General features: G+C 39.4%; 1 protein-coding gene across 1 annotated transcript in view; it reads right to left on the bottom strand.

Moving 5' to 3' along the window:
- Positions 1-26,815, bottom strand: part of LOC127574135 (kalirin-like) — a 500,886-nt gene that overhangs the window by 222,648 nt on the left and 251,423 nt on the right. The window contains exon 10 of the mRNA XM_052022913.1: positions 2,204-2,326. Coding sequence (XP_051878873.1) covers positions 2,204-2,326 — 123 coding nt within the window. The remainder of the gene's footprint in view (positions 1-2,203; positions 2,327-26,815) is intronic.

Genomic DNA, 26,815 nt, shown 5'->3' with positions numbered 1-26,815 from the left:
AGTCCACCCAGTCCAGGTGACTTACCTGCCTTCAGACCTTTCAGTTTCCCAAGCACCTTCTTCTTAGTAATAGCGACTACACTCACTTCTGCCTTGACTCTCTCGAATTTCTGGCATGTTGCTGGTGTTCCACAGTGAAGACTGATGCAAAATCCTTATTCAGTTCATCCGCTATTTCTTTGTTGTCCATTACGATCTCTCCAGCGTCATTTTCCAGCGGTCTGATGTCCACTCCTGCCTCTCTTTTACCCTTTATATATCTGAAAAAACTCTTGGTACCTCTTTTATATTATTGGCTAGCTTACCTTCATATTTCATCTTTTCTCCCCTTATTTGCTCTTCTAGTTGACTTCCGTTGGTTCTTAAAAGCTTCCTAATCTTCCAGCTTCCCACTAATTTTTGCAATACTGTATGCCCTCTCTTTTGCTTTTATGCTGTCTTTGACTTCCCTTGTCAGCCATGGTTGCCCCATCCTCCCTTTTGAATGCACCTTCTTTGGGATGAACTGATCCTGCGTCTTCGAATTACTCCCAGAAACTCCTGTTATTGCTGCTCTACCATCATCCCTGCTAGGGTCTCCTTCCAATCAACTGTGGCTAGCTCCTCTCTCATGCCTCTGTAGTTACCTTTACTCAACTATGATACCGATACATCTGATTTTAGCTTCTCATTCTCAAACGACAGTGTGAATTCGACCATATTGTGATCACTACCTCCTAAGAGTTCCTTTACCTTGAGCTCCCTAATCAAATCTGGTTCATTGCACAACACCAAATGCAGAATTGCCTTTTCCCTAGTATGCTTGACCAGAAGCTGCTCTAAAAAGCCATCTCATAGGCATTCCACAAATTTATTCTCTTGGAATCCAGTACCAACCTGATTTTCCCAATCTATCTGCATATTGAAATCCCCCATGACCACCATAAGATTGCCCTTTTTACATGCCTTTTCTATCTCCTGTTGTAATTTGTACCCCACATCCTGGTTACTATTCAGAGGCCTATAAATAACTCCCTTCAGGATCTTATTACCCTTGCAGTTTCTTAACTCTACCCACAAGGATTCTACATCTTCTGATCCTGCGTCACTTCTTGCTAAGGATTTGATTTCATTTTTTACCAACAGAGTCACCCACCTCCTTGGCCCACTTGCCTATCTTTTCGATAGGATGTGTATCCTTGGATGCTTAGCTGTGATCTTCTTTCAACCATGACTGTGATTTGTGGGATGCTCTTTGATAAGGCAGAAGAATCAACACAGGCTTATAAGGGGAGTAGTCTGTGTCCGTTAACTGGAGTGGCCTGAGCCCAGTGTCTGACTATAATAGGTGTGAGACAGCTTGATTCAGCACAAAGCAAAGGAATGAAATCGGAGATGGGTCCTTGTTTGGGAGAAGAGCTGTGAGGGGGTTCCAGCCATGGTTTTGGGCCAAAGCCCATGAGGGGTGGACACAGGATGGCCCGATGAATCAGAGCCAGCAGAATCAAAGCATAAGTGTGCAGAACTGATAAGGGAAATGAATAATAATGAAGGTTTTCGGAGGCAGAGCAGCAAGAACTCAGGAGACTAATGAGTGAGAACTCTGGGGAGACCAACTATTGTAAGGAAGACCCCCATGCTGGGGACAGGGAGAAGAAGGATCGATCATTTGTCCAATGGGAGATCCCCTATTTTGGTGTTGTGAGAGAGGTAGTCTGGGTAAGTACTGGTCCAAAAGGAACAAATGAATTCAAGAATTGTTGACCCGGGGTCAACATAACTTACATGGATATTTGCATTTGATAATAATATAACTGATACAGTAAAGTGGCTAGTTTGAATTAATTAGGATTTGTGTGGTCATTTACCTAACCTAAGTTGGTTCACCAAGGGAAGGGTCAACAAGAGAATCCAGAAGCTAATTAACTGCCCAAGGCATTCCTGGATTGGAAACTCCACCATGCTTCAAGGAACCTGTAAGGAGAGGTCCAGGAGAAAACTCCTGACTTAAACAGATAATAGATGGAAATATTCAGCAGAAAGACTGCAAGAGATCAAGGTGGCTCACCACCACCATTTGAAGGACAGTTAGGGATGCTAAAACTTGATAGCAATGCCCACAGCCCACCAAAAAAGGAATTGGGACCTTTAATATTTTTCATGAAAAGTCTTGCCAAGTAATAATGATTTAAGACTATGATATGACATGAAATAGTATTCAGACCTGGGCTACTTCTTCAAAATCATCATGCCTCTTCTGGAGAGCACGTGCTCTATGAAGTGACTTTCCAACCCCAGTGTGCTTACTTAGAAATGCTTCTCCATGATTTTCAATCCAATCCAAAACCTGAAATAAAAAAAAATGATGGTACATTAGCAGGGAAACCAACAGAAGCAAACTTTAGAAATACATAATGATAAGAGTAAAATGCTGCAATTTTTTTTATTTGTCATTTGGTAAGAGGAAATTTTTGAATCAGTTCAACCAGTGAAAAGCTAACTGGGGATACATCCTGATCTGTGAAAAATAATTGTATGAAGTGCCAACTGTTCAAAATCTTTGAAAATAAATTGATGGGTTTAAGTCCAAGAAGTTACAACAATAATAATAGTCAATATACAAAAAGAAGAAAAGCGAAAATTGATGCTATATCTTCAGAAAATTAAAACCATCTTTTTATTATATTTTCAGATTTCTTTGCCATTTTCTTCATGTTTCAACAAATCTCAGAGATAAATGTTTGCTTATTAAACCATGATACTGTTTCCATTCACCAAAGATCCAGGTAAAATATTGCCCCATATTTTTCTGACCAGGGCACTCACCTTTCATGCTTGCCATTCCCTGAACCCACTCACTCCAGATCCAGAAGGCCAGTCTGGCTGGTGCAGATGGTTCTAGCGCCAAGCAGTTAAGGCCCTGAGTGGCGGGAGGACCTTGAACAGCATACTGAATAATGAAGACGGTTCAGAGTAACCCCTGCTCATGGAACTCCACAATAAGACCATATCAAATCGAAACAGGAGTAGGTGATTTGCGCCCTTGAGCCTGCTCCACCATTCAATAGAATCACTGCTGATCTGACATTTCTCAAGGCAACTTTCCTGCTCTTTCCACATAACCCTTGATTCCCTTTCTGATTAGATGTCTATGTATCTCAGCCTGAAATATACCCAAAGACTCTTCCCCCACAATTCCTTGAGGCAAGGAGTTCTATAGGCTCACAAACCTCTTTGAGAAGAGATTCTTCATCATCTCAATCTTAAATGGGTGCTTCCATATTCTGAAACCATGCCCTGTGACTCTGGACTCTCCAGTGATGGTTATAATATTTAGTTCCTCAGCAGCTTGACTCAACATTAATGGAATATTTGCTGTGTCTTCTACTATAAAGGCTAATGCAAAATATCTGTTTAAATCCTCTGATAACTCCTCTGCTATCTCCTTGTTCCCCATAACTATTTCCCTAAGGGGGCAATGTTCACTTGGACCTCTTCCTTCTCATATACTTGAAGTAATTCATATTATCCATCTTTATGTTCCTTGCTAGTTTGACCTCATGGTTTATCTACCTTTTTATTATTTTTTTTGTCTGTCTTTGTTGAATTCTGAATTTATCCCAGCCACCAGATCTATCACTAAAATTTGCCTCCTTACAAATTTTCTCATTCAACTTAATACCCTCTTTTAACACTTCTGTTAACTTACAACAACTAGCAAAGACATGCTCCAGGAATTGCCATCTGTTAAAACCATTAAGGTTTTGCAATACTTTTGAATCAAGAACAATGGAAAATGACAGTTTTAGATATGAATTTGTGGTAATAAAAGATCAAAAACACGATGCAATATATAAATAGTTAAATCATCAAACCCATGTATTTTTTTAATGTTACTTTATTCTTACCTTTCTCACCTGCAACCTACAATTCCCATTCCAATAAATAGGTTCACAAATCCTGCACCAGGATTAACCCCAAGTGATAGGGACCTCAGCAAGCTCTGCCCTGCCATTAGACTCCATCTGAAGTCCAATGACAGAATGGCAGAGGGAAAATGGCAGGCAAGGCTCTACTCACTACCCATGAGCCTGAGACTTCCTATGCTGTCATTTCTGCTGAGAAATAAAGGCAGTTCTGCATGGAACTGCAAGCAAAACTTGTCAAAAAACTAAGCCATTTTAGTTATGATGCTTTTTAATAACTTCAAATACTGGTTTTATTCTATGATTCATTGGCATTCTTTTTGAAGTCAAAAGACAACAAAGTAATATTGACGGATGAACTAATTCTAAGCTTACAATTCATTAAAGTAAATAAATACAACTGAATGTTACTACAGTCTTAAATCATACAAGTTCATTTGTAAAAAAATATTGGTTTGTAACTATAATGCTAATTTTATTGCCATGATTTTTGATTAGTTGCTTCATTAATCTTTTCCTCACTAACTACACATGTGGTCTATCTAGGTATATTCTTTTCAAACTTCCATTTGAGTAATATCTCACCAATTATTTAAAATCATTCATTTAAAAAGGTGATTGATTTACCCTTCAAAACATTAGCTTCATGAGATTAAATGAGTGTCTGTTCAGTACTAAAGTTGCCAATCAGCCCCATACCTGGACACATTACACATAGTATTTGAATTGAGTATTTTGGTTCGTGCTTGATGGCAGATTATTTGGATAACAGTTACCAGGCCCTATCAGGTTGAGTTAGAACATGATATGTTTGAGTGCAGCTAGCTTTTGGCTACAAATATCTCAAAAGGCCAATACTAAAAAAACGATCAGAGGAATTTCTTTTTACAGTTCCCACAGGAAAAGGACACAGAGACGAAAGTGGTAGCACACAGGTAATGAAAGGATGACATGAAAACAGAACCAAAATTGACATATTTTGAATTGTCCAATAAATATTTATCATTAAAGATTTTGAACAGTGGAAATACAGGCGAATGGTAGCTATGAATGGCCTAATAAATCAGGATTGTGCAAGGATTTTTTGCCCTTAATCAACTGCTCTTGAGAGGGTGGTGATTAGTCACCTTCTTGACCCTCACATGGAGGTACTCCCAGTGTGCTATTGGCGTGGAAATATCAGATTTAGACATCACAGGAAGAAGGAAATTGTGATATATTTCAAGAAACCTATGGCCACTCTCTCCCACCTGCAAACCACTGCACTGTCACCTTTGTTGTTCTGTCCTTCTAGTGGGACTGGACATGCACAGTGATTGCGATTAATGAGTCTGGCACATTGGCAAAAGGTCTATCACTTTGCTGTAGTTCGTTTTGTAAGAATTTCATTCATGAGGGAAGAGGACAGACTGCAGCACAAGTGGAGGTCATGCTAACTTTACAAAGTTCATGTCAGCTACACTGCTTCTACTGCTTGATTTATGCATGGGACAACTCTTTCAATTTGGACAAGCTTTCCCTGAGGAAGAGTCTGCAACATCTACTGGGCTTGCCAGATCAATAGGAAAGGACCACATATGTAGGATATGTAGGTCAACATAGCAGTCATTCTGTGCATCTGATGCCCATAAACATTGACAGAGTAAAGCTTATGTAATTAATCTGCTTTTATGATAATTTTAGCTTTAAGAACAAAGTAAATAAAAAATGCAGGAGCAGAAGTGGATCCTTTAACACCTTGGACTGATCAAGGATCTAGCTCTATATTTGGGCCACTGCCTTTTATTTCTAACAAATTTGTTTCATACAAGTCTGTAGATCTCAGATTTAAAATTAATAATTCAAACCAGTGTCAATTTCTGTTTGTGGATGGGCGTTCTAAACTTCCCTCTTTTCTGTGTAGGTTAGGTACATTTTCTAATTTCATTCCCAAAAGTCATAGAACATAGAACACCACAGCACAGTACAGGCCCTTCGGCCCACAATGTTGTGCCAACATTTTATCCTGCTCTAAGATCTATCTAACCCTTCCATCCCACATAGCCCCCTATTTTTCTATCATTCATGTGTCTATCTAAGAGTCTCTTAAATGTCCCTAATGTATCTGTCGCCACAACCTCTGCCGGCAGTGCATTCCACGCACCCACCACTCTCTGCGTACCTTCCTCCAATCACCTTAAAATTATGTCCCCTCGTTTTTCCCCGGGAAAAAGTCTCTGACTGTCCACTCGATCAATGCCTCATCATCTTGTACACCTCTATCAAGTCACTTCCTCCTTCTCTCCAAAGAGAAAAGCCCTAGCTCACTCAACCTATCCTCATAAGACATGCTCTCCAATCCAGGCAACATCCTGGTAAATCTCCTCTGCACCCACTCTAAAGTTTCCACATCCTTTCTATAATGAGACGACCAGAACTGAACACAATACTCCAGGTGTGGTCTGACCAGAATTCTATAGAGCTGCAACATCACCTCGCGGCTCTTGAACTCAATACCCCGACTAATGAAGGCCAACACTCCATACGCCTTCTTAACAACCCTATTGACCTGTGTGGCAACCTTGAGGGATCTATGGACGTGGACCCCAAGGTCCCTCTGTTCCTCCACACTGTTAAGAGTCCTGCCATTAACCTTGTATTCTGCCTTCGAATTTGATATCCCAAAGTGTATCACTTCACACTTATCCGGGTTGACCTCCATCTGCCACTTCTCAGCCCAGCTCTGCATTCTATCAATATCCTGTTGTAATCTACAGCAACCTTCTACACTATCCACAACACCACCAACCTTTGTATCATCAGCAAACTTACTAACCCACCCTTCCACATCTTCATCCAAGTCATTTATAAAAATCACAAAGAGCAGGGGTCCCAGAACAGATCCCTGCGGAACACCACAGGTCACCGACCTCCAGGCAGAATACGCTCCATCTACCACCACCCTCTGTCTTCTAAGGGCAAGCCAATTCTGAATCCTGGCTCAAATTTTTATGTAATGACTCTTTGGTCCTGGATTCCACAAACATAGAACAATATAGCACAGGAGCAGGCCCTTCTGCCCCAATGTCTGTGCAGACCATGATACCAATTTAAACTAATCCCATATGTATGCACATGGTCTATCGCCCTCCACTCCCTGTCTGTTCATGTGCCTGTCTAAATGCATCTTAAATGTTTCTGTCATAAATTGTGGAAGTATTTTCTATTTACCCTGTCATTTCCAGGAGGACCAAGAAATTGTTAAGGAAAGGGTAAGTAGACTATGAGAATAACTGAGTGAGAAATCTAAGAACGGTTTGTAGGAGCTGTTATAGATATGTTAAAGAGGAAAAGACTGCTGAAAATAATGTACATCCCTTGCAGACTTAGAATTGGGAAAGATGGAATGGCTGGGCAATTAAACAAATATTTTGTGTCTGTCTTCACAGATCTGAAGACCTACTGGGAATTGTGGAGAACAATATATTTCAAGTGAATGAGGAGCTGAAAGAATTCAACATAAGTAACAAATATCAGATAAATTAATAGGACTGAAAGGCAATAAATTCCCAGGATCTGATTGGCTGCAACCTAGGATTTTGAAAGAGATGGCTTTGGAGCTGGTGGAAGCACTGGATGTTACCTTCCAGACTTCCACAGATTCTAGAACAATTCACACAGATTTGAAAATAGAAAATAAAATTCTGCTATTTAGGGAATAAGAGAAAACAAGGAACGACAGAACAGTTAGCCTGACATCAACAGTTTTGAAAGCGCTGGAAACTATTATTATGGAAGTGGGAGCAGGGCACTTAAAGAATACCAATAGGATTGGGCAGAGTCAACCAGTAGTTATGAAGGGAAAGTCATGTTGACAAATCTGTTAATTTTTTTGAGATTGTAACTAGCAGAATAGATAAGGGGGTACCTGCGAATGTGATGTACTTGGATTTTCAGAAGGCTTTCAATAAAAAAATCACCCTTGAGGTCATTGAACAAATTTGAGCATATGTGATTGAGTGTCATATGCTGGCATGGACTGAGGATTGGTTAGCAAACAGAAAGCAGAGAGTACAAATAAATAGGTCATTTGAGACTGAGATGAGAAGAAATATTTTCATTCAGAGATTGGTGAAATTTTGGAATTCTCTACTCAATAGGGTGAAAGACTCAATCAATGAATATATTCAAAACAGACATTGACTGATATTTGGATATTAAAAGAATCAGGGAACATGAGGTTAGTGCAGGAAATTGGCACTGAGGTAATGATTTTATTGAATGGCAGAGTAAACATGAGAGACCAAATGAATTGTTCCTTCTATGTTCTCTTTTAAATCTTGAAAACTTTATTCACTCCTGCATACCTTCTAAATTCCAAAGAATTCCAACAAGATATAACTTTGGTTATCAATTGCTGAATTCTATATAAGGCCATTATATCTTTCCCAACATATAACTATATTTCACTAGCTGTAAGTTAACTTTTCCCCTTTGTATTTCAGTTCTGTATACATAAAGGCCATAATTTAATTTGCATTTTGATTCATTCCTGTACCTGTCTATCACATTTTAATGATTTATATTCTCTTAGAATTCACTGCTTCAACACTTCATTTAGAAAATACCCTGTTTTATCTCTTTTAGGTCTAAAAATTGAATTAGGGAGCAATGTTGGGTTGGATGCCATAGGAAATCCCTTCAACTAGTGTCATGGGTGCTTTAATAATGAACCACCAGAAGACTGAGAAGAGCTTGGTTTAACGCACATTATTGTGCAATAACTGTGCATTATTAACTCAGTGCCATCTCCAAGAGCCAGCAGGTTAATATTATACATTGAAATCTGAGTTTATCTAAATCATCATAATTGGTGAAGTGCAAGGAAATGAAGACTATTAGTTAATCTTTTACATAAATGAATAATCAAAGAATAAATTCCAGAGTAGTGTTCCTTTTAAATTCATAACAGTTGTGGAATTTCAGGAGTATTGCAGGTGAAATACATCACAACAACAACTGGAAAATCTTCTTTCAATACTAGATATTGCTGTATCCTTACTAATCCACTCCAGGTTTAGTCAGTTCTCCTACCAAGTCACAAATTTCATTAACAGAATTACTTCTTGAATCTCCCAATTATTAAATTGAAATCAGATGGTAGTAAAGTGAATGGAATGTGCAATTTCAAACACGATGTATCTTGCCATCTAAAATACACTGAGTTTGATAAAGCAGAAAAGAATTGGCTTAATCATTAGGCTAAATGGCTGATACTAAACAATTGTGACTGAAAAGGCTCCAGTACTGATCCTTAATAGTTTATTGATTTCAACCAAGGTGGCAACAAAGAATATAAGGCTCATTTCACTGTATCAGGTTGGAATCAGAGAATGTAAAGGTAGAGGTAATCAGTCAGCCTACTTCTGAATGCTTATCAGTTACACCTTTATCCCTTACTGGAAGATGTAGGGCTGTGCACAAGAATATAAATGTAACGTTCTTCAGAGCCACACTTTGAATGCATTCATGTAAACATGTGAACAGTGCCCAAATGGAGTGGTCCATGCCCATGATGACTTTCTCACCTACGTACTCGTTCACCCATGTTCACCCCCCACGAATACCCACTCCCTTACTGGGAAGATGCACACAGATGATTTCTGGATTAGACACAGAATTGTCTGCCATGCCTGCTGCTTCAGGAAAATGGGGAAAAGGAAGAAAATTAAGTAAATGTTTAGAGAGCAATCAATTCTTGCTATAAAGATTAATACGAAATAATGTCAGTTGGCTATACTGCCAAGTAAATGTTTAGAGAGCAATCAATTCTTGCTATAAAGATTAATACGAAATAATGTCAGTTGGCTATACTGCCATCCAGTGGTTATTTATGGATTTCTGAGGGATATTTTGTTGTGCACAGCTAAAAACAAATTCAACATTATTCAATCAACTAGTTGACACCATTTTAATTTCACTGGCAAGAATTTGGTACAAGTGTCTTTTTACCAAAAGATCACCCATCAGAAAGAAATAATGACAAGCATGAAGTATTTGAAATATTCACAGATATTTATTGTAGATGAATGTTATTTCTTTCAATTTTATACATATTTTGCTTCCTGATGATCTGTGCTACCTCTATTAATGTTGTATCTTAATTATTATTTGGCAGTCCATTCACATCATTATTATTATTAATCCCAGTCCTGTATCTCCTGCCTCCTGATATGTTGATACGAAGTATTGCTGATGATTATGATGTGCCTCAGACAATTATGCCTAAGTCACTTTTCTAGAAGGATTAAAGTGTGATCCTCAAGTGCACAACTCTTGCCCCAAACCACCCCTTTTGTGACTATCACCCCTCAGGTCTTATCAGCCTCATCTTGTTCCTGAAATCCACCTCCTGCTCCTTTGATTCTATTCCCGTTAAACTGCTACCCACTCAAACTCCTTCCTGCTCCTCTAGAGTTACTGACATTTTAAATTATTACTCCTTAATCAATACTTCACCATCTTGAAACTATCTTTCCTCTCCAAGTGACTGCACATGTTGTTATTACTAAACCTATACCTATTTTTGTCACAACTTCATGCTTGAATATTTCCAAATGTGTTTCCATTCCAGCAACAAAAATAAATCTAACTGAAGGCACAAATGACAGCTTATGTTACTGTGACCATGGTTCACTATCGCTCCTCATGTTTCTTGATATCACTACAGACTTTGACATTACTAACATGACTTACTGCAAATGCCCCTCTCCACTGTATAGTTCAGAAGCAATAGGGTCACTTACTTAGTGTTTTTCCCACCACTAAGCATTCTTGGTATCTTCACCACTCTTAACTCTGGTATATCTTAGCCTCTTCCTCACTTCCTTACTGCTCCTCTTGATTTAATTCATGTTTTCAAGTTCCATATGTAGGCTGTGTTTCCTATTGCCTTTCAAAACAACTATTGCCTTTCTAAACAACATCCAGCCTTGTTACTGTAAGACAGTCTGATATCCACTAATGGCTGAGCTTCCATTTACTCTGGTTAAACACTGAAAGACTAAAAGCATCAAACTTCACCCCCCTATAAATTCTTTATCCTTCAACTAATTCTCTTATCAGACACTGTCCTTTTTGATTCTGGGCCAGGTTTCTTATCCTGTGTATGTTTTCAATTGCAAAGGCTACCTACTTCCACCCATGTAACATTACTATCTCTGTCCCTGACTCTGTTCAGCTGCTATTGAAATCATAATTCGTGATTCAAGTACTTTAAACATTTTAATACTCTCCTGGCTAGACACCCATTCTCCATTCCCCAAAAACTTCAGCACATCTAAAATTCTGCTCCCCATACAATAACCCATACTAAGGCACCATCATTCACCAGCCTATGTTTATGATCTATATGGTTCCTCAATAAATCAAATATAAAGTTCTCAACTCTGCTGCATTTTTCTATGACATTTTCCCTTTATATGTTTGTAACCTTCTGTAAACACACAGGCCTGTAAAATATTAATGCTCCTTCATCCCTGGTCTGTTGTGCACTACTCACCATCAATATTCTTTTTTTCATATATCTTGGTATAATGCTACACAGTTCTATCACTGACCCTTTGAGGTGTGGAAATGTGATCATGTAATGCAATTATAAATGGACTTTCCATTGGGTAAAATGTAAAACTGATCATTTCTGGATCATTTTGCATCTCTCTTGACATTCAATGAAGCACATTCCATTTTGAGTTACATTTGCATGGCTCATGCATCAACTGGCACCATTCCTTGTTTGTTGATGAGGAAATTAGACAATGCCAATGCCCCCAAACATCAATCCTTGATTTCTTGAATTCCTGATCCTACTGTGGTTGACTCCCTGCACATCTTCTTTGGGATGATCAAAACCCAATTTTCATGGTAATCCTAGCCAACCAGACAGCCCGAATTACCCGCAGATGTCTGCTTCAGCCCAGCTCAGTTGACTGTGATATCTGCACCACCCCCACCATCCATCACCCGATTGCTATTTTAGAAATGCCAAAGAAATGTAAATATCAGTGTCACAGCAATCATTGGACATTGATAGCTCTGTATTTCCCCTCCATCATCTTTTTATGTATGGTACCACAAACTGTGCACTCTCTGGTTCAGTATATTGATATATTAATACCCTGTCACATCTCACAAGCATGTTCTGCAGTTCATTTTCCATTGATTTTGTGGATGTAACATTCAATGGTGAACTTTAAGCAGGTAATCTTAGCAATGAGGGCACTGAAACTAATTAGACAGATTCACACACTTAAGGATGGTTATTAGCTGTTGTTTATAGACTAACATACATGCTGCAATGCTGCAGCACCTCAAAGACAGGTGCCATAAACTAACATTGACAACTGTTGATATAAATTTGCGATGGTAAAGTTCCATTGTCTTTAAAGTTCCTTCCCTTGTCATATGAAAGAGTTCAACAAATGAATTTACAAAATAGAGGCAAATTCTTCTTTGAAAATCAACAGAAAATGCTGCAGAATAATCTTGCAACACACCAGCCCCAACATGCTGTTTTGGTCCTGTGATTTCCTCATCCCTGTGCTAAATTACAGCTCAGCATGCTGCAGTTACAAAGAGCAATAGAAGACTGCTTAGCATTCTGAATGAACTTCCTTTGAAAATCCAACAAGTATTTTGCTTATGTTTGCAATGTTAGTTTACTTCAAGGGCGGTAAACCACAAATTACTCAGTGTTCCTTACACAAAAATATTTTCCTGGAGCCAAATAATTGGGTAACTCATCAGAAGTCAAGCTTAATCCAACAACCAGCAGCCCTCAAACTAGTTTTACCTCAACGTTCATGCCTTCTAAGATGCCTGCACAAATCATTTTGAACTTAAAGTACTCCACATGATTTTTTTCTTCGTAGAAAAAACAACTTTTTTCTTCTTAGAAAAAACAACTTTTTTTATAGATTGCAACTTCCAAACAATATAAAGCCGTGTATCCATGCATCCAACCTCCCCACTCCTTCACCTTCTCAAATAAACAAAAAAGCACACACAACCATAATGTATGCTTGCCTACAAATCCCTCCAAGTGCTGCAATACTTATGATTCACCATTTAAGATCCATCAGATTGCAGCTGCAATTTTTTGTCATTCTTATTTTAAACCACATTTGGCCTTCAGCCTCCAAATTGTTAAAAGCCCACATATTTTATAGTTCCTTGTACACTCTTAATGATAGTATTATTTTAAGCTTTGTTAACCACAGTTTTGCCATATGTATCATTGCTAAAACAAAACAAATGCATTTCAAACTTAATTAGTCTAAGCAGCTGACCATATAAAAATAACTACTGCCAACTTTGCTTTTCCATCCCTCGACACATAACCAAAAAAATATGCAATTTTTAAAAAAGATCCAAAAATTTTACTGCAAAATTAGTTACTTTCAGTTAATGTCATGAGTTATTTCATTTGTAAAGTAGCACTCTTTAAGTAATGAAGCACAATTTCACACTGTACTTTGAAAAGTTACAAATGCTGCTGAGAAAAGATATTTCCTGTTTGTCATATCATGCAAAGTAGCCTTTTTACAGGCTTTGAGACTTTTTATTGTGTAACTAAAGGTTTCTAACTGGGAATTAAGGGTACAGACAATGGGGCAGCTGAGAGATAGGTCACAATTACTGATATTCCTTATGTGCGCTGCAGCAGAGAAAATAAACGTGCCTGTAACATATGCATCGCTTTGTGGCCTGTGGAAACAGATGGGAAAACAAGAGCTTGAGAATAAGATTCACTGGAGCTGGCCAATTATCTAAAAGCAAATAGCCTATCCAAATGATAGCTTCAAAACTCACTGTCCCAAAAATGGTGTGGCTGTGGGTCAATTTAAATTTTCAAAACTGAGATAATTAGATTTTTGTTCAGTAAAAGCATGAAAGTACATGGATCACAAACAGATAAATGTCAAAGTACCAACCAATGACAATTTATTTGAATGGTGTAAGAGGTTCTGGGACCTAATTGACCTTGTCCTATTCCTACATTTTTAAACATATTTTCAAGCTAGTCATCAGGCAGCATTTTAACATTGATACTATATCATTAATTGTAGCTGTCCTTCAAGGTGATTAACTCCATAAGGATTAACTAAAAGTTAACAAAACTCTATTGTAAGATAAAAGAAAAGTGGCCATGAATATTTTTCTTGTCAGGAAAGCCAGTGTAAAGCTCGTGAATAAGGATTTGTATCTGGCTGATTGACTGCAATGTCACTGACCCCTGGAGGTTTCATCAGGTCAGCTGAATGCAAATTTTTTTGGCAAGCTTTCAATAGTATGCCATCTGCCCCAGTAAGCTTAGGGAAGTGGGAGGTGGTGGCATGACATTGACTGATTGATTAGATTTCTTTGGGAATTTAAACAGCAGATATGGTTACTCCTACCTTTCCAAACGATGTTGCATATCTACTGCACTCTGGCATGACAAATAACTGGCAAAGTTATGAGGAAATGATAGCATGTATCATCAGCATAAATACACAGTTGACATTCAATGGGGATGATCTGCTAGGAGCACTATGGAACATAAACAATAGCAGAGAATCAGTGCAATGAATTGCACCCAGATTTTCACCACTGCCCTTCAAACAAAAGGAAGATAATCCTGTTCAGCATTTTCAGCTGCACAAATGCTCTTCTCAATAATCAACAAACAATAAATGGAAATTTTGCATCAAAATATTCCCTCATCCAACGTGCTCATTAATAGAATATCTGCACCCACCTTCCCACAGGAATCCTGAGCTTCAGAGCACAAAATTCTGGGGTTGAGAGTTATATGGTCATAATGTTTGCTTCCATTAAGTTACATTACATTACATTAAGTGTTACATTAAGTGTTAGGCACGGTAGTGTAGCGGTTAGCATAACGTTATTACAGCGCCAGCAACCTGGGTTCAATTCCGGCCACTGTCTGTAAGGAGTTTGTACGTTCTCCCCGTGTCTGCATGGGTTTTCTCTGGGTGCTCCGGTTTCCTCCCACATTCCAAAGACGCACGGGTTAGGAAGTTGTAGGCATGCTATGTTGGCGCCGGAAGTGTGGCGACACTTGCGGGCTGCCCCCAGAACACTCTATGCACAAGGTGTATTTCACTGTGTGTTTTGATGTACATGTGACTAATAAAGATATCATCATCATTTGCTAATTTCTTTGTAGAAGCCCAAGTATGAACAGATACAATAATTGCCAATGTACGTATAAACCAAATACCTAGCCCAAATGTTGGCCAGAATAACATTTGCAGTGGCTATTAAGATTCTGGAGAGGTTCCAGGTAAAAATAGATCAGGATTTACCTAACTTGCAAAAATCACAGCCCAATAACATCACTGCTCAATGATATTACCACTGTCAACAACTACATAAGCAAATTTTTTTGGCATGCTCTCAATAATATGCCATCTACCCCAGTAAGCTTAGGGAAGTGGGAGGTGGTGGCATGACATTGACTGACTGATTAGATTTCAAATACAGAAATAGCAGAGGTACTTAATGAATACTTTACATCAGTATTCACTACGGAAAAAGATCTGGGTGATTGTAGTGAGGACTTGCAGCAGGCTGAAAAGCTTGAGCATGTGTATATTAGGAAAGAGGAGGTCCTGAAACCTTTGGAGAGCATCAAGTTGGATAAGTCACCGGGACCGGATGAGATGTACCCCAGGCTGCTGTGGGAGGCGAGGGAGGAGATTGCGGAGCCTCTGACGATGATCTTTGGTTCATCGATGGGAGAGGTTCCAGAAGATTGGAGGGTTGCAGATGTTGTTCCCTTATTCAAGAAACGGAGTAGAGATAGCCCAGGAAATTATAGACCAGTGAGTCTTACCTCAGTGGTTGGTAAGCTGATGGAGAGGATCCTGAGAGGCAGGATTTATGAACATTTGGAGGTATAATATGATTAGAAATAGTCAGCATGGCTTTGTCAAGGGCAGGTCCTGCCTTACGAGCATGATTGAATTTTTTGAGGATGTGACTAAACACATCGATGAAGGGAGAGCAGTAGATGTAGTGTATATGGATTTCAGCAAGGCATTTGATAAGGTATCCCATGCAAGGCTTATTGAGAAATTAAGGAGGCATGGGATCCAAGGGGACATTGCAATGTGGATCCAGAACTGGCTGGGCCACAGAAGTGTTGAAGGGTCCTATTCTGCATGGAGGTCGGTGACCAGTGGTATACCTCAGGGATCTGTTCTGGGACCCGTACTCTGTGATTTTTATAAACGACCTGGATGAGGAAGTGGAGGGATGGGTTAGTAAGTTTGTGGATGACACAAAGGTTGGGGGCATTGTGGATAGTATAGAGGGCTGTCAGAGGTTACAGCGGGACATAGATAGGATGTAAAGTTGGGCTGTGAAGTGGCAGATGAAGTTCAACCCAGATAAGTGTGAAGTGCTTCATTTTGGTAGGTCAAATATGATGGCAGAATATAGTATTAATGGTAGGACTCTTGGCAGTGTGGAGGATCAGAGGGATCTTGGGGTCCGAGTCCATAGGACACTCAAAGCAGCTGCACAGGTTGACTCTGTGGTTAAGAAGGCATATGATGTATTGTCCTTCATCAATCGTGGAATTGAATTTAGGAGCCGAGAGGTATTGTTGCAGCTATATAGGACCCTGGTCAGACCCCACTTGGAGCACTGTGCTCAGTTCTGGTCACCTCACTACAGGAAGGATGTGGAAGCCATAGAAAGGGTGCAGAGGAGATTTACAAGGATGCTGCCTGGAATGCGGAGCATGCCTTATGAAAGCAGGTTGAGGGAACTCAGCCTTTTCTCCTTGGAGCGATGGAGGATGAGGGGGGACCTGATAGAGGTATATAAGATGATGAGAGGCATTGATCGGGTAGATAGTCAGAGGCTTTTCCCCAGGGCTGAAATGGTGGCCACAAGAGGACACAGGTTTAAGGTGCTGGGGAGTAGCTATAGGGGAGATGTCAGGGGTAAGTTTTTTACTCAGAGAGTGGTGAGTGCATGGAATGGGTTGCCGACAACGGTGGTGGAAGCGGATATGATAGGATCTTTTAAGAGACTGTTGGATAGGTACATGGAGCTGAGAAAAATAGAGGGCTATGGGTAAGCCTAGTAATTTCTAAGATAGGGACATGTTTGGCACAGCTTTGTGGGCCGAAGGGCCTGAATTGTGCTGTAGGTTTTCTATGTTTCTAAGTGAGTGCAGGTCAATTCTCACAGTTATACCAGGTTTCTCTCACATGAGAAGAGACTGAGTAGGATGGGCCTATACATTTTTGGAGTTCAGGAAGATGGGAAGGGAACTCACTAGGACATGATGTTCTGAGAGGGATTGACAGGATAGGTACTGAGATACTGTTGGTCCTGGCTGGGGAGTTTAGAATTTGGAGTAATTACCTCAAGATAATATGTGGTCAGCCATTTAAGAATGAGATGTAGACAACTTTTTTCCCCTCAGAAAGCTGTGAATTTTTGGCATTCTTTTTGTCATAGAGCTAAGGATTCTCAGTCACTGACTACATTCAAAACTAAGATCAATATCGTTTTGGACTGTGGGAATTGTGGGACATGGAGATCAAACAAGAGAGAACGGAGCCTCTGGATCAACCATCTGATCAATCAATTGATCAATCAAACTGACCTACCCGAATGACAAAGATAGCATACTCTCCTTCATTCATATGTTTTTTTAATCAGTTGCTTATCAACAAAAAGACAGAAAGTGCCAACTGGCAAGTAGAGAATGGTTAGGTTTTAAAACAACTGTTTTTGAACTTATTATAGATTAGGAAAACCAGCACTATTCTCCCCAGACACCTCTTTGGCCAATATAGCCTCATTAACCCCTCAATTTGTGAGGAACCCACTGCACCATCAGCTTGACAGTCTCTGACTAATAGGTAATCCTGGTTTGCCATTCCCATTGAGGAGACAGAAATTCCTTCCACTCAAGATTGATCAAAACACTAGTGAAAGGAAAGGAGCTTTTTTCAATCAATAAACAAAAATCAATCTGAACCAAGCAAACGGCAGCTTCATGATAACACAAGTGAGTTACATCAAGTAGTCAGACCTATAGCTCAACCCAAGTGAGTAACATCAAGTAGTTAGTCAGACAAAGCACAGCTGCTGCTGGAAGATATTATCTGGAGATCATATATAGGTTTTGGTTTCTACGCTAAGTCTTGCTGCAGAGACTGTCAAGTTAGCTTGGCTGAGACAAATTATATCTCTTTCCCACTTTGGGAGTTCTCAGTGCAAGTTTCAATTAAGACCGGCTTTTAAATCCAGTTTTCCCATTTGGGAGTAGAGTACCTGAAATGATCATTTGCTTTATGTTTCACAAAGAAACTCAGTTATGACACAGATGATACTCATTCCCAGATAAATTATTGTAAACAAAGCCACAAGGTGGAGCTCCTTGAATATATTTTCTTAGATACACTTAACCTAAAGCAGGCAGGGTACAATCTCCATGAAACATGATGCTGTAACTGATAACCTGAACACCAACAACAATACATTAAATATAATACATGTTCTACCAATAACTAATTTTTAAAAAGGTGTTTCTTCTCTTAAGTTTTACATACCACTTCATTGCCTATCTCTCTGATTCACAAAGCCTCACCTATCCCTAATTTCCAACCTACCTCTCAGCCTCAATGTACTAGTCTTTCCTGTTAAGTCTATCAGTTGCTCCACCAATTCTCCTCTGTCCTAGCTGCTATCAAATCAGTTTCATTTCTCCTGTCCATTCTTTCTCTTTAAAGTCCTGAAATGTATTGTTTATCTCAAAATTGCTCTTTTATCTCTCTCATCATTCATTATTCATGACCCCACTCCACACCAATCAAGCACAGAGAAGGTACAGGTCAAAATGACAGAAGAGGTTGGTTCCCACATTCTTTGCAGGCAGATTTCAGAGCAGGTGGGGGGGGGGGGGTGGTGGGGGAGGTGGGTGGGGGAGAATGCAGAGGGTGGAGTTAAGTTTAAAATAAAACCTAGAAGACTGGTTTGCCCTGGTATATTAACTCCATAGTGAACAATATTTTGAAAACAGATTTCCTGCCTGGAAGAAGAGGCAGATAAGTGCATGAGCCAACAAAGCTCAGGCACAGGAACTTCCTGGGAAAATTGGGAATGCACAAGGGAATCAAACCGGACCTTGGACCAGAGACCACGTCATCCCCAATATTCTGAGTCTATATTCAATTCCTTATTTACTTGCAGACCCAGTGGTACAGTACAGATGGTTTGTCACTGTGTAATATTGGGTTCTGTAACTGGTGTGCACACATGCATCACTTTATAACACTGGCACACTGTAATGCTGGACATGGGATGATTTTTGACACTTTTTCTTTTCTGGATCTCATGACCTCCACCCCTGGAGGCAGACTTGCCACTGACGTTTTCTATAAACCCATTGAACTATACCTCCTAACTCAACTATACCTCCTCCTATGTTACTTGCTGCAAGAATGCGATCCCCATTTTCTCAATTTATCCATCTCTGCCGTATCTGTTCTCAAGATGAGGTTTTCTACCCGAGAGCTTCTGAAATATCCTCCTCCATCTGCGAGCATGGCTTACCCTCTACCATAGTTGATGGTGCCCTCAACATGCATTTCCTCCATTTCTCAAATGTCTGCTCTCCCCCTGTCCCCAGGCAGAACAGCAATAGAGTTCCCTTGGTCCTCACCTTTCACCCCACCAGCCACCCTATCCAACGTATAATCCCCCACCATTTCTGCCAGCTCCAATGTGATCCCACCACTAGTTACATCTTCCCCTCCCCCCAACCTCTCATCTGATTTTCACAGGACCATTCGCTTTGTGACTCCTGCATCGAGTCATCCCTCCACACCCACTCCGCACTGTTCCCTGGCACTTTCCCTGGTCTATTGCATTTGGTGTTCCCAATGTGGCCACCTTTACATTGATGAAACTAAGCACAGACTAGGCAACCATCTTGTGGAGCACCCGCATTCTGACCACCCGCATCTTGAGCTTCCGGTTGGAGATAGTGGAGATTGGGGGAGGTATAATGAGATCAGGGGTTACCTACAGATTGCTGGGGAGATAAGGGGTTGGCGCCTGGGGTGATCCTTAATCTTGGGGAGACTCAGCAATTACAGGGGCTAAGGGGTCAGTGACTGAGGAGGTGATCAGTGATTTGCTTGCTTTTACTTATCTCCAATGCTGTCACAGGTTGAGTTAAAACTGTGGAAGGTCCTTCACTATCTCAAGTACCTTTTTTTTTACCATGAACAGTTACTTCCATCTCTACAACATATCTAGCTATCCCTTATTCTCCTACATCTGCCACCAAACTCACAGTCTGTGTCTTCATCACCTCAAGATCTGCTCTTCTAATATTTCATAGAAAATCTTCCTGCTTCTATCCTTACTAGTTTCAACTCACACAAAAACTGTTGCCCACAATCTCATCTGTTCTGAATCCATCTTCATCAGTCGACATTTGGTTTTGTTTCCACCCATATTGTCATAAGGCTGACAATAAGGGTGGAAACAAAATCAAATGTAGATTATTGTCTTTCCATAGTCTCACCCCTTTGTACCTGACTTTAGACTATGAAAAGCCTCATGCAACTACATGCAATTTTTGCTTTCCTAACACTGGCCTTCCTGTCCCCTGTTTCTTCCAGTATTAGCGATGGGTGCAGTGCCAGAAGACTGGAGGGTGGTTAATCTTGTGCCTTTATTTCAGAAAAACCTGGAAGTTACGGACCAGTAAGCTTAGCATCTGTGGTAACTAAGTTACTAGAGGGGATCCTGAGGGATAAGATATACATGCATTTGGAAAGACAGGAGTTGATTAGGAATAGTCAGCATGGCATTGTGCATGGGAGATCATATCTCACAAACTTGATTGAGTTTTTTGAAGAAGTAACCAAGAAGGTCAATGAGAGCAGAGTGGTAGACATGGTCTACATGGACTTCAGTAAGGCTTTGATAAGGTTCTGCATGGTAGGCTGCTATGGAAAGTTAGATTGCATGGGATCCAGGAAGAGCTAACTAATTGGATACACAATTGGCTTGATGGTCGGAAACAGAGGGAGATGGTGCAAGGTTGTTTTTGGACTGGAGGCCCCTGACTAGTGGTGTTCCCAGGGGAGGGTGCTAGGATGAGATATGGATGAGAATGTGCAAGGCATGGTTAGTAAGTTTGCAGATAACACTGGAATAGTTGGGATTGTGGACAGTGAAGATGGTTATCAAGAATCACAGAGGGATCTTGATCATCTGGGTAAGTGGTCAGAAGAATGGTAAATGGTGTTTAATTTGGATAAGTGCAAGGTGTTGCATTTCAGGAAGACAAATCAGGATAGGACTTTTACAGTGAACAGTAGGGCCCTAGGGAGTGTTGTAGAGCAGAGGGACCGAGAAATACAAGTACATGGTTCCCTGAAAGTGGCATCACAGATAGATAGGATGGTGAAGGCGGCTTTTGGCACACTGGCCTTCATCATTCAGGGCTTTGAGTATAGAAGTTGGGATGTTATGTTGCAGTTGTACAAGACATTAGTGAGGCTACATTTGCAATATTGTGTTCAGTTTTGGCCACCCAGCTACAGGAAAGATGCCATTAAGCTGGATAGAATGAAGAGGAGATTTACAAGGATGTTGCTGGGACTTGAGGGACTGATTTAAAGAGAGAGGTTGAGCAGGTTGACACTTTATTCATTAGAGCGTAGGAGAATGAGGGGTGACATGACAGAGGTCTATAAAATCACAGGGGGTATAGATAGGGTGAATGCACACAGAGTTTATCCCAGGGTTGGGGAATCAACATAAGTTTAGGGTGAAAGGGGAGAAAATTAAGAGAAACCTGAGCAACTTTTTCACCTAGAGGGTGGTCCATATATGGAAAAGCTGCCAGAGAAAGTGGTTGAGGCGGGTACATAAACAACATTTAAAATGCACGGACAGGTACATGGATAGGAAAGGTTTAGAGGGATATGGGCCAAATGTGGGTAAATGGGAATCTTGTTTGGTAAGGACCAATTGGGCCAAAGAGCCATTTTCTGTGCTGTATGACTCTATAACATTAGAGATTATTGAGCTATTAGCTCTTCTCCTGGCACCTGGAACTTCTATTGTCTGATTCTATCCACTTCAGCAATTCCCACCTGACCCTTAAAAAAGATTTCCTTTTCACTAACCCTTTATTGATGTTTTTATTTCTCTCCTCTTACCTATCATATGCTTTTCCTTCCCTGTAATAGCCAGTGTTTTGAGCTGTGTCTCTGCATGTGAGTACAAAAATTACCACGTAAGCAGCTAATCTGTGATTGCTGTTAATCTATATCACTTAGCATTCTTTTCGCTGTCATTGACAAAGCTCTCACCTCTATCGACCTGTGCTGAAAAAAAACTTTTTGGCGGCAGACAGAAAAAAAAAGACAATGCTCAAAATGGCTGAAATGCATTGATTGATTGCAATTCTATTGCATGGTCTTTATGTATAAGCTAAATGATATCAATTGGGTTTGTTTCGGAATAGCTTTAGAACAATCACAGAGTTTACAGATACTTTTTATCCAAATAATTGATCTTGTAATCTTTCCAAACATTAACTGAAAATACGTGAGAAAGTGTGATTGAATTTTAGAAGCAAATAGCAACCTCTTTCCTGAAATTATTGTACTCTATTATAGGTGCCTTGAATGACAAGATCCAGTCATACTTTTCATGATGTCCGAAGCTGTCAAATCAATAAATCTTTATTTTGTTAATTTTAGTTTATGCAAATATTAAATTTTAGTTACATGCAATATATTTTACTAAACTGTCCAAGAAATTAAATTAAAATTGCTTTTTGATGTTATATTAAATGGTACTACTCCAAATTCAACAGGACTTAAAGAAAACTCAATAGTGGCAATGTTGGACAGATTAATCAGTATTCCTGAATCACTAACTATTTAAGAAATAATATTTTATGTCATAGAGATTAGTGAGGAAGATCGTTTAATGACACTGGAGAAATCGCTGCTCAAGTCCAACAGTCAGTAACACTCATGAGGACAAACATATGTACACATTAAAGGACTAAAATAATGCACTTTGGTGGTGCTTCTACTATTTTGCCCATGCTGTTCTGTCAGCATTTTATCTCAAAGCACAGGTGTTCTTTAACAGCAGGCTGGCTAATTAGATAACTTCCTCTTTGCACTCCTCATTTGGTCCATATGGTGATGTACAAAATTTGCACAGTATGCCTGGAATGTGACAGTTTGGTCCTAATGGGATCTTCTAACTTCATTTAGAGTAATTTTTTTTCTGTTTTGGTGGATTCTCTGTCTGCAAAAAAAGCATCTGCAGAGAATTACTAATTTTTGGATTCAATTTAAAAAAATGAGTAAACATTTGGAGTGGTAAACAAAAAAAATAATTTTAGAGCCCTTTTTACTGGATGTATTCCAGAGAATATTAATGATAATGAATAACATTCTGTAAGTGAATTCACTTCCTGTTTACTAGAGCTTGGTGTTTCCTAGTCTAAACAACAGAGGAGGAAAGTATTTAGACAGTTCGATATGGGGAGAGTTAACCACACAGATGAGGTGGCAGATAGGAAATGATTATTGGTCAGTATGTGAGGATATGACTACAAGACAGCGTACAGTGACAGTGCAGACTCAGACTTTGATCTTGTCCAACAGGTATGAGGAAATGAGCTGCCTTTTCAACAAAGACTAGGAATGATGTGCAAATTGTAGTCCTGGAGACCATTCATGTAGGGAAATAGAAATAAATGACTGTGGCAGGGGACAGTGTAGTTAGTGGGAGAACTATTGCCCTTTTGTCTCACATCAGTCACTTCTGAAGGTTGTGTTGCTCATTATAGGATATCTCCTCATGGCTGCAATATAGATTGGAGTGAAATGGGAGAATCTAGTTGCCATAGTTAACCTCGGAACAAATCAGGCAAGAATAGCAATGAAGATCTGCTGAAAGGGTTTGAGGAGCTGGGGTTGAAATTAAATCTCAGAATAATTTCTAAATGTTGCTTGCAAATTAGAACAAGATCAAACTAGTCAGACAGTTGAATGCATGACTCAAAGAGAAGACATACAGGGAGTCTAAGAGTGCTGGTATATGAAATACACAAAGTTGGGAAGTAACTTGGGAAGGAAAGCAAATTAAACTCTATTCGAAGGAGGTTGAGATACAATATTAAGTAAGTCTTACAGCAACTATAAAGTATCTCAAGTCCTATACACAGTTTGTACCTAAGAAAGAATATACTGCAACATTGATTCACTAGACTGATCCCTTGAATAAGTTAGTTGCCCATGAAAGGAGAACAATGAGCCTATATTTTTTGGAATTTAAATGAATAAAATGTGATCTCACTGAACTATATAAAATATGAACAACCTTGACAAGCTTAATGCTGAGAGCCTGCTTCTGCTGGCTTGGGGGATAGTCTTAGGATAATGAGTAGGACATTTAGTATGTAAATGGGGGAAATTATCTTCACTCTGAAATTTATGAATCTCTGGGATGCTCTAACCCAGGCTATAGCTGCCTAGGCAATTAAAATATTTTAGGCTGTAATCAATTGAGTTTTGGATCAAAGGAAGCAAAGTAATTGGGATTGGACAGTAGGTAAAGTTGATAGTAAGAGTGGGCCATGATTATGAGTTACAGAGCAAGCTTGAAAAGCCATATGACTTACTTCTGCTCCTATTTTATATTTTCTTATCCCCTCCATAAATTGTACAACTTTACCTTACCTGCTTAAATAACTTAACGGAAATCATTTTGTATTGAATGATGTATCAATGAAATACATCTATGTCTTCTTTTACTGACTAACTCTAAATTCTTAGTTGGGGATCAAGGGCATCAATTTACTTAAGGATAAATGTACAACAAAGGTTGGCACACAGTACTGATTCCCAGTTTTCAGCTGACATGACCCAGAGAGCTTTCCTGCAAGATATTTTAAGTAGTTACTGTGATAGATTCAAAATTTTCATCCTAATATTCATAGATAGTGTCATGAGTGATGCAGCAGTCCAACTACAGTTTCACTCAGGAAGTAAAATGGTCTGTGTCTAGTGTAATAAATCCCACTCTAAATTTTTTTCAGAAATTAAGTGACTTTTCCACCCAAGACTGCAAGAAGTTTAGGGCCCAATACTACAATACCAGATTATATAATGGCCATACCATTTTATGGTAATGTTTAGCCTAGAAACTGTATCATTAAATCTATTTTCAATTGTAGTACATGGACAATAAAGCCTTTAGACTCTCACTGGCTACTCATGCCATGCAATTATGTAATTACTGCTTTTGTTACAGCATTAACAAGTACCATTAATTTGCTGAATTAAGCATTGTGCTATAAATCCTCAAGATCTCCATAAAATTATATGTTGTTTTGATAGAACTTTATTAAGATGGTTCTAATAAAAGGTCATTGAACTGAAATTTTAATCCTATGTCACTGTATTTGCTGCCTAACTTGGTAAGCATTTCTAAAATGTTCTGCCTTTACTTCGATCCAAAATGATCCATTCAAAAGGCAAAATTTATAAAATATTCAATTCAAAATAACAGCTGTATTAATAATAATTCAGAAATCAAATATCTCTTTCATTTTAAAATGTTTTTTATCTGTGAATCTCTTACTGCAAAGATTTTAATATCAGATGAATCTGAGAAGATAAAATTAATGCAAGGAATTCTTTTAAAGTGAGCTAATATTACCTACAGTTCTCTGGCAATCAACTTCTCATTTCTCTTCTCAAGTGTTGACATAGCTTCTAAACTTCAACTAGGGCAATCATGCCTTGCTTGTCAAATAGCAATTGATAAAGGCTAACCTTTCAAGCAAACAAGCATTCTGCAGACACTGGCCTTGAATTTCTGACTAGGTCCTGTTGTAACTAAGTGGAAAATCAGCAAGGAAGCATTTGTTTTTTTGTAATTTATGCTTTTTTTCCCCCTCCAGAGCAGACAGGAAGAATTGCTGCTTGGTTATTTCAGCCTGTCTTGCAACTGAAATCTTGAAATTAGATTGCATAGTACCTGACCTTCCAGGTACTCCTCAGTCTGATTTTAATTTTACAAGAGTAGATTGTTTGGGGATCATTTATGGGTGAAATCCCACAGGACACACTAAAATTGGGCTGAGTGCAACCCTGCATTAGTAATATCAGCATATGTGACATTATCCTGGTATCAGGCATGCACCAAATTACATTTTCATTCACACAACACACATTTTCATAGATTCATAGAGTTATACAGCACATAAATAGGCCCTTCAGCCCAACTAGTCCATGCCGACCAAGATGTCTATCAAAAACTAATCCCATTTACCTGCATTCAGCCCATATCCCTCTAAACCTTTCCTATTTATGTACCTGTCCATCGCCTGTACTGGCATAAATTGGAGCAGAAAGCACCACATTAAGGTCATCATGAAACAATCTTAATAGAACTGGGAATACACTGTACTTGTTTGTTGCTTTTCTAATTACTTAAAGGGACTATCCACTGACAATGGGAGAACCTGTGGGAGAGGTTGGATAGGCTGGGTTTTTTATCCCTGAAGTGAAGGAGATTGAGAGGCGACCTTATAGAACTATATAAATTTATAAGAAACGTGGATAGGGTAGATAGTCTGAATCACACTCTGATGCCGGAGGAACTCAGCAGGCCAGGCAGCATCCGTGGAGAAAAGCAGGTGGTCAATGTTTTGGGTCAGGACCCTTCTTCAGGACTGAAGGTAGGAAAAAGGGAAGCCCAATACATAGGAGGGAAAAGCAAATCAGTGATAGGTGGATGCAAGAGGGGAAGTGGGGTGGGCACAAGGTGGTGATAGGTAGATGCAGATA

Source organism: Pristis pectinata, chromosome 1 (assembly GCF_009764475.1).
Source record: "Pristis pectinata isolate sPriPec2 chromosome 1, sPriPec2.1.pri, whole genome shotgun sequence".
NCBI lineage: Eukaryota > Metazoa > Chordata > Chondrichthyes > Rhinopristiformes > Pristidae > Pristis > Pristis pectinata.
This window is presented reverse-complemented; position numbering and strand designations above follow the sequence as displayed.